Raw genomic sequence first — 12,389 nt, forward strand, 5'->3', positions numbered from 1 at the left:
ATGAATGCCGTTTATTTTTCTTACCTTAAAAATTGTACTTCCATGTTTCATTAAGGTAAAACTAGTCAAGGTCAGACATGAGAACACAGTTCTAGGGTACGAGTGAGTTACAGGCAAGATTGTCTCTTTCCCGGAGAAACGATCCCCTGCACATGCCTGACAGTTCCTACAAATGGGCCTCCTATGTTTTCGCATTTGAATTCTAGGAAAGGGAACATGCGGAATGACCAAAGTGGCCCTGACATTCGTTTCCCTCTGAATAATTTAAAGGGTCGGAAACAGATGAGTCCTTTGGAATCGTCGTCGTCCCTTTGTTGTGGGACAAGGAGAATGAGATTAATTGGGAATCGGAAACTAGACTCGGAAAAGAGCTCAGACCTTTACTTCTATCCGGCCCTAGCTTTTAGACATGAACATGAAACGAGTTTGAATTCACATGCTACTTGGCATTTTTCAAAACATTTGAAAACGGTTTAGTAGTTCGATATGAATAAGGTACTGATATGGAGTTCCGACTTGACCATTAGGATTGTTCAGTCGACCAATTAGGTAATACTATATGCATTGTTGAAACTTGGGTGTGTATTGGAAGGTTTCCTAGTGGCAAGTTAGTGATCAAGCTACATTTCATCCTTTAGGCTATCCCCATTAGATGGCCAACTCCATTTTAGACTTGAAATGCCAAATTTGATCGCCAACTCCATTACCCTATTACAAAATTGACGTGGTTATCAAAAGGTCTACAGTTTGGTCTGCTTTAGACCTTCATTTGGTCTGATTTTAGACCTTGTCTTAGGCAACAAGTGGGTGGGCGCGCATCATACAACACGTAAGCGTAAGACTATAATTGACCCCAACAATTGAAGACAGACAAATTATACAACGTATTAATTATTACAAAGCATCTAAAAATTAGTCATGTATCTACCCTAACACTATTTTAACTTCTCACCACTGATAACGATTGAAGACGGACAAATTATACAACGTACTAATTATTACAAAAGATCTAAAACCTAGTCATGTATCTATCCTAACACTATTTTAACCTCTCACCACTGATAGTAATAAATTATATGAACAAGTTCTAGTAAACTAGCAATATATGATATAATAAATCACAAAACCATATTAATTGTTCATATACACCAGTAACCAACAAACTAAAATCATAAAATTAAGACTAATCTTAATCATTAACGTCAATGAACAAGTCTCTAGGGTTTTGTTACCTAGAAGAGAGCAAAGGACTGTGGCAATGGAACTCCTCCTATCTTCGTCGGATATAGCAAACGAGACTCCTCATCGAGGGTGTTGGAGTTTCGTGGTGAGATTTAGGTTCAAGCTGGTCGGATCTCGAAGGGTTGAACTCAGAATAGAGAAGGTTTTGGATTAGCGATCGTCACTTGGTCACCTGGTTGGACGCTAGAGGACTTGCGCGGCATCGAGGAGGCATTGTGGTTGTAGAGACACCAAGGTCAAGAGGCAAATCTGCAAGTCTCCCAACCAGATTTGTCTGGATTTGGTGGTTCTCTGATTGAAGAGAGATGGTGTGGTGGAAAGGCTAGCCGCGGGAGGACCTGATGCCGCTGGCGGCAGCGATGGCCTGGCAGAGTGATTGGCCTTATGTTTATTTAGCTCGGGTTTGGGCTTGGGCCTTTGGGCATGGGCTCAATTTGAGTCAGAAGATTTCAAAGAAGAGCATGAAGACCAACTTGTTGTCGAGGTTGTTAGCTGCTATATTTTAGTTTCTTGCTATTAAGACACATTTAGATGCAAGTCTTTTGTAGGTAGGGGTAAGCTTTGTAAGCTTTGCTAAGATGTTTCTAGTTGTTATTTGTACCACAATTGCGTGCCGACAAATTAGACTAGATGAATGATTTTTTAATTTCTTTAGGAAGCAAGGTTGTTCTTGCTTAGTTAGGCTTGCTCCATGCGAGCGTCCATAGTTTAATATTAGTTTAGATAGGTTATTTGGTTTTATCAGATTTTTTGTCTAAATACATATGTTTATGACTTTGATATCTAATAATATCAATTCCTATTAAAAATAAAAAATAAAAAAAAAGACTCTAACAGTGGGTTTTGTCTGTGGGCAAGAAGTGCCGTTGTTGAGAGGGTAGTCGATTACTTGTGTGAAGGAAGTGGATTCTGAATGGAATATTATCGTTTGTTTTGGTGATCGATCACTCACTACTGTATATAATAGTTGGAGAAATAATGAGACAACTCCCATGTACTCCTACTAGTAAGAGCAGTGACAGTGTCATGTGTGGTGAGAGTTTAGATTCGTTTCAATTGTGTGCCATTTTTAAGATCATGATGATGATGAGGAAATAGACTCGGCGCCAACACCATTATTTACATAATTGATAGCTGCTTTGAACAAGTTGTCTCCAATCCTACATCGTTTTCTTTGCTAAAAAAAGAATCGTACATTTTTGTAGCATTTCTTTTTTCTTTTTCTTTGCTGTTTCTGATGTCATCATGATGATTGATGTAAGGTCGGGTAAAACCAAAAACTATTTGGAATGAAGTTAATATCGCCTGGAAAACAATCTGAACAAAGCCCCTTTTTTCAGCAGGCTCGAAGCTTGCGTGTTTCATGTCCTTTGCGGGCTTTGGGCTCTAAATTACAATAGAGATCTTACAAAGTTACAAAAGACACACTATTTTTTTTGGTCGATAATGAGAATTCATTAAGCCACAAGGGCAAGCAAAGAGGAATACAACCAAGAAAGCAACACTAAGCAAACGCAAAGCCAAGAAAAACAAAAGACACACTTGGTGCATCAAAAATGCTAATGGTGAGAGTGGACTTTTGACTTTTTTGATGACTATATATGTAACTCAAAGATCGACATTTTCTAAGTTATCAACGATCAGTCCTGTAAAAGAACATTAAAAACAAAAACCGATTAGTCATAAAATATGCACAAAAAATTATATAAAATGAAAATGAAAATTATAGTAATTGCTATGATGTTTGGTCATAATGAACATGTCCTAGCACACGAAACCTAACTAATACTAAAGATGCATGCAAAAATTACTAGATGTATATAGATAAGCCCTGCATTATCAATGGGTTAAAGAAGAGCTATATACCTTGTAACTCCGCTGTGGCACCTTCTTAAACGTAGCCCACACCAGATCAACGTACAACGGAAACTGCGCTATGGCGAAAAACGACACCGGCAAACACGTTATTGCATAAACCGGAAACGCCGCGTATTTCAGCTCATCTTTCAGCACGAAGAAGTGTCCGGCGCAAAACGATACCAGCATCGAAGCGATGGACAAAAACAGCGACGTCAGGCCAAAAAGGAGCTTCCTCGGCAGCTCTTTCCCGAAGTCCCTCTCCTGATACCGTGACGTCAGAATGGCCAGGAACATCACCATTGCAGTGACGGAGAAGCAAAGGGCGACGAGGGAGGCGATGCCGAAAACGTCGAAAGCCGGCTGGTTTTCGAGGGTGGGCTTGCCGTTTTCCTCTTTTGTGCCGCCGGGGACGGTGGATGCGGTGGCGAAGGCGACGGTGGCGATGAGGGCGGCGACTACGGAGCACGACTGGGAGGTGTTGGCCAGCCAATTGCCGCCGTCTTTAACGATCTCGGTGTGGGTTTCGGTGAAGATGTCCCTTGCGGTTTGGCTTTTCTGGTTGTAGCGGACGAAGAAGTGGAACGACATTGAGTTTTGACTGTTTTTCACGAACTGCACACGAAGTGTCCAACGTAAGTACTCAATGAGTTTTAAGTTTTTGTTCATTTCGGTAGTGGATGGGTTGGTCTATACTGCATTAATAAACCGATACATCAGTAGACTAGTTCATTTTATATGTAGACTAGTTTGAGATCAAGCCATGTTAGTCTATCTATGCATGGAATCATTTTATATTTTTATGGAACTAGTCTACTTGCCGTATCAAAAATATTACAAGATTAGTAATCCTAATTCACCAAATGTTCACAAAATTATTTTTTTCTTCAACACATTTAGAAGCATTTTATTATTTCGAAGAAGTGAGATAATGAAAACACAGAATAATGAAGACCCTATGAAAGATTGGTTTGAATACTTGTTAGTTGTTACCTCATACCACTTGATTTCCCATTGCATTTGCAAGGCAGCACCGGGAATTAGCCAAGGCTTGTATTCTCCCAACTTTGCTGCAAGGTGTAATGCACTATTGCCATCTTCATCCACTTGGCAGAAAACGCTTTCTTTCATGATCCTTCTCTTTAGCAAGAGTTGGTACACATGGGGTTGCCTGTTCTCCACAGCCAACAGAACTATATTCTTTTTCTGTGCATTAAGGTCATGGATGGCCACTGGAAAAAGCTCTAGGATCTTCTCGACCATTTCAGTGACGCCATTCTTCGCAGCAATCAATATCGGTGTTTCCTTCTTTTCCATCTCAGGGTTTTTATTCTTCTTCACTTCTGGCGGCAGTGACCCTATGTACGTATATAGTTGCATAATTTAATTACCGGCCTCTATAGCCATTTAACCAAGTGACAATCTGACAGACTAACTGAGTTTGGTCATAAGAAAAGTTTTTCCTTTTTGTTTCTTTTATGAACAATTGATTAATCATTGACAGAGGCTAGAGCAAGTAGTTACCTTCTCCAATGACTCTTTTTTGTTCTTGACCGTTGGTTCCGTTGTTTCCTTTGTTTTCGTTTTGTTGATCAGTAGTACTAGGAGGAAGTGCCATTGATTGTTCTTCAATGCTTCCGAGGGTGATTTGGTCGCCACCATCGGAAATTTTGTAAGGCCTTGTTTCATCGTCCTTGTGGGGCGATATTGTTGCTGCCTGCGGGTTCATACCACTGTCTTCATATTCATACATCGAAGCACTTTCTAGTAGCTTGTCCATGATCTGAACAGCCCATTTGTGCTTTTCTTTCTTGTTCCTTATCTTCCGTATCTCCGTAGACCCTTCAAAATATTAAAGGAAAAAGTATATATCTTGTAAGCAATTACATGATCGACTTTTACAGACATATATACTCAACTTAATGTAAGGAAATATTGGTGTAGACTCATCACCAAGATACCATAAGATGGGAATGTTGCCATACCTATTCCAAGAACAATCAGCATTGCCTTTGATAAAAGCTTGACATAATCAAAGCAGGCATTGTAATGACCTGGATTTCCTCCTTTAGGTTCAGGGTTCTCTGGATCTACATAATCAAAGCAGGCATTGCAATCACCTGGATTTCCTCCTTTAGGTTCAGGGTTCTTTGGATCTGTAGATCCTTTTCCTACATGAATATTCGTTTGGTCGACTTCTTTATGAGTAACTACAAAAGAGTAGTACGGTACTTTAATACAGAATAATCATTCTCTGCTTATATAGAATCCATAGGTGCTTGATGTTCAAATTGATTTAATTAATTTACATACCTAATGCTTGAGCCATCTTCCAGAACACTAGCAAGAAGTTGATGCAGGTTTTGTAGTTTTTTGGGTATTTTGGAGCCTTTTCAGAGTTAATTGTATTAATTACCCGCTGACGGAAGTGACGTTCTTCTTCCACCTTCAGCTCATCGACCAATATACCTTTGAGATAACCATACAGAAGAATGATAAGCGGTTAACTTAATACACCAGATCTGGAATCGTTTGATCGATCACTCTATAGTTAATTTGTACTTACAGTGGTAAATGATTATTCTCCAAGGTCTAAGGGGGCTACCACTTTTGAAAGCGGAAGGCTTACTCGCCAGAAGATGGAGAGGTGAAAACCCAGCTTCATTAACATAATTAACTAGATCTTTATACAGAGCTATTATCTGAAATGCCAAATCTGTGAACCACAATTCAGTTTGTTATTTCATATAATTAGAGTAATAGAGTTCATATAGTCATAAATGAAAGGGATAAAATTAAGTGCTTATAATTACCAAAGTAGTCCCCAGCAATTGCACAATGCAAGATAGTCTCCCCATCACCCCTCCTACAGTAATTGTAGTTTGGATGAGGCTTGTCACGAGTACTACAAATGTAGTGGAGACACAAGAAGGCATCTTTTTTACCATGGCAAGCAGCCAAGAAGAGAGGGGTCTCTTTATCTTTGTTGAGAATATCAACCAAAGAAGCACGACCTTTGGCAATGCATTCGCACATTCTCACATTCCCCTGTGCTGCAGCCAAATGGAGAGGGGTGTCCCCTCGCTCATTTTGGATTTCCAGCGCCAGCGCCAGCTCCTTTTTGGAAACCAGGTTTACTAGTTCTTCAACACGTTCCTCTTGGCCATCTAACACTGCTATGTGCAATGCTGTGTCACCTGACTTGGTGATCCTTGTCTTGTCAGCCCACTCGTTTTGCCTATATGCTCGGACAACTTCTTCCCATTGGCTTTTCATGGCTGTCTGGAACAAGTATTTCTTGATGCTCTCACTGTCCATGCCGGTCATGGTATTTCTGGCAGAAGACATTTCTTCCCTTCGAGGTAGCTATAAGTGGAAGTGGCAACTAATACTGACGTTTGTGCATATATTTATCAACACAAAAAGGACTGAAAGAATAGTATTCAGTGTGCATCTTAAGGGGCCGGCCTATCAGACTTGCATCCCAAGTAAGTTTTATATTCCTGTTCCAATGCATTTCATGCTAGAATCTCATCATTACGCCGGCGAAGAAAGCAAAGGATTTTTTTTTTTGATCGAAGAAGAAAGCAAAGGTTGGCAAATTCTCTCTTTAGTTGCGTACCCTTTTACTTTGGCTGGTTATTTATCTCTATCCTTTACACTTCATTACGTGGCAAACTCCTCTTTATTCCATTCTTTTGCCACCCTTTACACTTCCTTACTCTTACTAGCGCAACACACATGTTAATTACAATTTTTCTTCACACATAATAATGCAAAATGCACAAAAAAACTCATGCCTCAACAGGCTCAAAGCTTGAAAACAGTACTGCACGTCTGCTCCTTACGTCTTCTCAATTTCAAAGATGGTGTTAAAATAGGGTGCATAACTGCATACTGATCTATATATCGATATATACACACAATACATTTGGTGTTGCGCAGAATGATACAATGCAAGCAAACTCTAAACTCGCGATCTTTAGGCAAAAAAAAGAAGCAAACTCTAAACTCTAGCTAGCATTACAAATGGTAGAGGTAAACATAGCTCAAAAGTTGCTAGCAGTAAATTTATTAATTTAACGGAATACATATCTATTGGGATTATTATTTGTTAGCGCTTTCATATAATAGTGCAATGCGCATAAAACTGACATCTTAACTTAACACTTACAAAGAGGCTTAAACCTTAAGTGAAGATACTGCACCTTTACGTCTTCCCTACACAAAAGCAAAAAGAGTCATTTATGGGCATTCGGCACGTCAACATTGGTGCCACTCCTCTCAATGGGGCTTCAAGCTGCATAACATGATCTTTGAACCTCCTGCAAACACTTACCACTGCATATCAACCAAATCAACAATAAAAGGAATGAGAAAACTCCATTCAGCAATGTTCTTTAGTCAGACAATTTAGCAACCTTTAAACAAGTCAACTAAGAAAGAGGAAAAACTAAAACATTTCTCAGGTGCCAATTGAATTTGCACCTTATCACAAGAATTGATAAATCTGGCAGTGGGCAACACCAGCGCACTAGCTTGCTCCTTTGAAAATGCAGCAGAAGTGCATGCTTCCCTGTCAACATGTACATACATACCCACTGTAAATAGTCAACTTCAACCGATTTTCCAAAGCCAGCAACTAGGTTAAATCTTAAAACAATGAACCAGACACTATAAACAGTATTGACAATCAATAGTTTGACTGCAAAACCAATTTGAAAGGTAAAGTAACAATATCTATGACATCAGGAACCTGTTTCCATCCCACATGAGAAAGGTATAGTAACCCCTGCATTTATGAAACTACATATATCTGGGAACCAATGTGATGAAGATGCTGGATTAGTGCCAAAACAAAAAGAGATATCAAAAGCAGTCATATCAAATACCTCATAAATTCAAAATGCAAGCTCTCATTCTCTTCCAAGCAAAACTAGACTACTCGTTTATTGTCCTGCACGAAAAAACCCCGAACCATTATTAAGCAAACTAAGCTCAGACAAAGTAAAATTTCCGCTTTTACATTTTAGTTACATGCATCAGGTTCCAACAAAAAAATATCACTTAAAAGAGAAAGACAAAAAGTATAGAGCGAGACAAAGATTCACTTGGCGACGACAAAGAAGGATATCACTGCACACAAACTATTGATACCCATTTTAGTTACATTACACAAATTTTTTTTTTACCCATTCTATATCAATTTGATCGTAAATAAGGTTGGTAAATGGAAGACATAAGATTGGTGGTCACTTATTGAGACTAACAAATAAAAAGATGGGACTTATGGACAATGATATAAGGATAGCAAGATAAGTCAACCGGCTTTCCATGAGACCCAGTAATTGCTAGTTGCAAGAAACCATCATGATACTTCTTCGGCTTCTGAGTTAGCTGTATGGTGTACAAAGCCTGCCATTCTACATAGTGAAGGGCCAACGGTTAGAAACAACTTTTAAAAGCCGGTGAAGACTGGAAAACAATTAATCCATGGACATACTATGACACTATTGAAACACATGAAAAAGTCGAAGCTCGCAGTAAAGCATAAGACTTATAAACCGCTGCCAGTGTAGAAATTACAAATTTCTATGATGCTTAGTTGAAGAAACTGTTTTATATAAAATGAGCTACAAACTCATTTCAAATGCCATCCATGATCCATTTACTTTACAAAGACAGATCTGTTTCCTAATTAGGGTTTCTTAATACATTTCTTAATTATTTTTATAAATGCATGCATATGATGTTATTTCGATTCCTCAAAAATATTTTCATTGATTTAATTACCGTAAAGATAGATGTGATTTAAAAGATGGACAAAATCTTAAAATTGCATACTAGAAAATTAACTGTAGAACTAACCCTAGCGGTAGTGGCGGTTGGACAGTGTAGCCGGCCTGGTCTCAAGGTTAAAGCATATGCATATATGTTGATTCAATTCTAGGGTTTCTACTTGCTGATTCAATTGTGAATCCACGTTTTTGTGCTCATTATAGTTTATTGATTTGATATATACAGATATAGATAAGCATTTCTGTCCAGTCGCATGCATCTTGTTCTATTTCTTAAAATTAATTTGCTGGACTCTTGTGTACATTTCTGGAGTTGGTATAGAATGATCAATACGATATATTCAGTATTTAGTATTCACTATTATAAATATTTGATCTGGAATCTTATATATCATTACTATAAGCAGGCAGATCATTAGGGATTAGGATATGTATAAGTACCTGCAGTTCCTATATCTAGCTATATATGTGGTTCAGGTTCTGGTTAGCTTGACAATGAAAGGTCCTGTACGTGTAAAATGTAATCCAAATGAAATTTTTCTAGGTAGCTCTTGTGTTGTCTTTTATGTATAAACATTTTATAGCTGCATGCTTGCAACTTTTCTAATCAAAAAGAGACTTCTATTTTGCTTTTGGTCAAAAAAAGAAAAGAGAAAGATTTCCATATCTTTATATATGTATGTATCAATTAATTAACATCAAGACTACTTCAATCGAATTCAGAACAGTTTCATTTGACTACTGAGGAAGACATATAATTATATTATATATTTTCATTTTCTGTTATTTGAAAAATTCTTTGCATCTGTTTTTATTTCATGTTTACACAAATAGTTGCAAGCTCATACAACTTATATGTAAGAATATTATTTAGAAAAGACCATCTAGAGAGAAGACAACTAGCTCATCTAAATTTGGTTGACAAGTAATAGAAAACAATAGTTTGCAAGACGAGATAAGCACATATACATGTAATTAATTCCAAATTTACAACACTTCACATATACGAGTAATGGCACTAATTACCAACGATTCAGAAATCTGGATCTAAGACTGATAACAAAAATAAACATTGCTAAGATCTGTAAACAGTCAACAAAAACTCTTAGATCCGACTAGAAGACTGATAACAAATCCACTTGACTAGAAAACTCAACAACAATACAATTCACATATACAGCCCTTTTCTTCCTGGTTCTGCAACATATAAAGCATTTTTAAATGGTTTAGCAGCACTTTAAAGAGTGTTCTCCAGCCACTTTAGACAAAACATTACAGCAATGCCATTGGATACTCACCTGATTCTGAAAATAAACAAGAAAAGCTCGAATGGTCTCCCGCCAGCATATAGGGCTTAATTTGTTACTCCTGTCCAGAAGGAGTGCTCTCCTTCCACAATGTCATACTTTTACTCAATAACCCGCCACAGTATGCTCATCATTTCACATGCAATTCCTAAATAGCATGATTCCTAATACAACAACAAAGTCTCACCATTCAGATTTGGCTTGCCGTGCATCAGGTGGTAAACGATGACCAAGCAATTGCCGGACGGCGACCGCCTCGGAGGCCAATCTCAAGCATCTGGACTGTGTATCTCCGACGGCCGGACCACCTAATCCACAATAAACACCTCTAAATCAATAATCCCCAAACAGAAACGCATTCAATTTTGAAAAGAAACACTAGACATTACCGAGGACGCGGACAATCTCGGCGGTGCTTCCTCCAAGGAGGGAAGGCTGGGTGGCGGGGATAGGGTTGGGAGTGGAGGAGGAGGGGCAGCGGCAATGGGAGCGGAGGGTCGACATGGAATGGGATATGGGAAGAGAGGGAGAGGAGGCTTCAGACTGTCGCCGAGTCTCTCTTCTTATACTCACTGTCGCCGCCGCCACCGTCATCGACTAGAACCACCAGATCGGGTCCGCCGACTAGAAGCACCGTCATCGGCTTCAGACTTGTCGATATCGCCCGGACCGTTGCCGAATCTTCCTGCACCGCCGGCATCAGAGTCCCGAAATCCATTTAATTTTGACCCTTTTTTCATTCGATATTTGGCCAGTTTAATGGCGTGCGTAAACTGCGTTTGAAATGTATTACCCACGGCGTTCTTTTATTATTCTTCGAAAATAATATTCATTCACGGCGTGCATTCGCGTCGTAAATTATCACTTTTTCTGTAGTGAGCTATTTTAAAGATATACTAGTCTGCAGGAAGAATTTTTTTCACTGAAAAAATTAATATCTGCAAATAGTGTTAGATATATGCAGATAGTGGGTAGGGGAAGTAAGGGTAATCCAGATAGTGGGTAGGGGTAGTTATCCGCAGAATATTTTTTATTTTTTATTTTTTAGAATTTTTCTGTTATTTTGTTAATTATATTTATATCCAATTTAATATAACTTATGGTGTGAGGGTATTTGAGTATTTTCATGACCACTTTAGCTAACAACCCTCTTCAGAAGAATTTTTTTCACTAAAAAATTAAGTGAAAATGGTCCGTACGGTACCTGAATTTTTCCTCCTTATAACTTTTGGTACCTGAACTTCAAAAAATATCACTATGGTACCTGAGGTTCTTTGCCCGACCGAAGATTGGTACATATGGCCGTTATCTCCGTTACAGAACTTGCCAGCTGGCAATTTTAATCATAAAATAACAAATTTACCCTTTATTTTTTTTTTACTTTATTTTTTCCTTAGATTTTTTTTTGAGTGGTTCTATTCAGACCTCCATATTTGCTATTTGAACCTCTTTTAATATTTTTGTACATCAAATTTTCAATTTTGCCCCTACTTTGTTTTCACTTTCCACCTCCTCCACGGGCTCCACCTATCTCTGCGACCTAACATCTGTGATAAATTGATAACTGATGATGCTATGGCCACCCCAGAATATGGCACCTCTCTCTCTCTCTCTCTCTCTCTCTCTCCCCCTCTCCCCCTCTCTCCCTTCCGTGCGATGTCATTACCAAGCTTTTGACATAATTGATGGAGCAAGATATTGATGGCTGGGAAGATGAACTTTGATCAAATTCTCCAGGGGAAACAAAATCAGTTCATCCATCATGAACTAACTTTAAGAAACCAAAAGTCCTAATTATGAATTTGTGGGTAGCAACCTCCACCATAAAGTCAAATTGAAATAATTGCAAAAGCCAAACGAAAGGCCGACTACCTGCAAAAGATTCTGATCAACTTGGCAGCATTTTATGAGTAGCTCTTACATACAAATATGAGGAGAGAAAGAAAGAGAATAAGGATATGCAACAGGGCAATGAGGTAGGGAAATTGAGATTGATTTTTTTTTTTCAATTAGGGGTACAACTGACATTAAATTTTTCCAAAAAAAAAAAGAGAGGTCTATATATATATAGCAAATTTAGAGCTCCGATTAGAATCACTTTTTTTTTTTTTTTGAACGTTTTTTCCTCAGTTCTTCTTCTTCCTTAGTTCCTCTGGTTTATTTTTATTTTTTTTAACTAATCCTC

General features: G+C 38.3%; 1 protein-coding gene across 1 annotated transcript; it reads right to left on the bottom strand.

The window, feature by feature from the left end:
* Positions 1-2,536: 2,536 nt before the first annotated feature.
* LOC133736451 (uncharacterized) lies at positions 2,537-11,050 on the bottom strand. The gene is made up of 13 exons (XM_062163938.1): positions 10,594-11,050; positions 10,392-10,512; positions 9,339-9,402; positions 7,992-8,522; positions 7,560-7,675; positions 5,913-7,440; positions 5,666-5,815; positions 5,413-5,568; positions 5,085-5,309; positions 4,624-4,941; positions 4,093-4,457; positions 3,109-3,714; positions 2,537-2,888 (listed from the first exon to the last, which is right to left on the bottom strand). The coding sequence occupies exons 6-13, from the start codon at positions 6,445-6,447 to the stop codon at positions 2,883-2,885; spliced, it is 2,361 nt and encodes a 786-aa protein (XP_062019922.1). The 5' UTR covers positions 6,448-7,440; positions 7,560-7,675; positions 7,992-8,522; positions 9,339-9,402; positions 10,392-10,512; positions 10,594-11,050; the 3' UTR covers positions 2,537-2,882.
* Between the last annotated feature and the right edge of the window lie 1,339 nt (positions 11,051-12,389).

Source organism: Rosa rugosa, chromosome 3 (genome assembly GCF_958449725.1).
Source record: "Rosa rugosa chromosome 3, drRosRugo1.1, whole genome shotgun sequence".
Lineage (NCBI taxonomy): Eukaryota > Viridiplantae > Streptophyta > Magnoliopsida > Rosales > Rosaceae > Rosa > Rosa rugosa.

What these genes read in the sequence shown, in the direction of transcription:
- LOC133736451 (XM_062163938.1), bottom strand. Translation starts at nt 6,447, where the DNA reads ATGTCTTCTGCCAGAAATACCATGACCGGCATGGACAGTGAGAGCATC. An exon ending in AAAAAGAGTCATTGGAGAAG is followed by an intron (nt 4,458 to 4,623) that starts GTAACTACTTGC and finishes ATACGTACATAG; the next exon opens with GGTCACTGCCGCCAGAAGTG. An exon ending in GGGAAATCAAGTGGTATGAG is followed by an intron (nt 3,715 to 4,092) that starts GTAACAACTAAC and finishes CTTCGTGTGCAG; the next exon opens with TTCGTGAAAAACAGTCAAAA.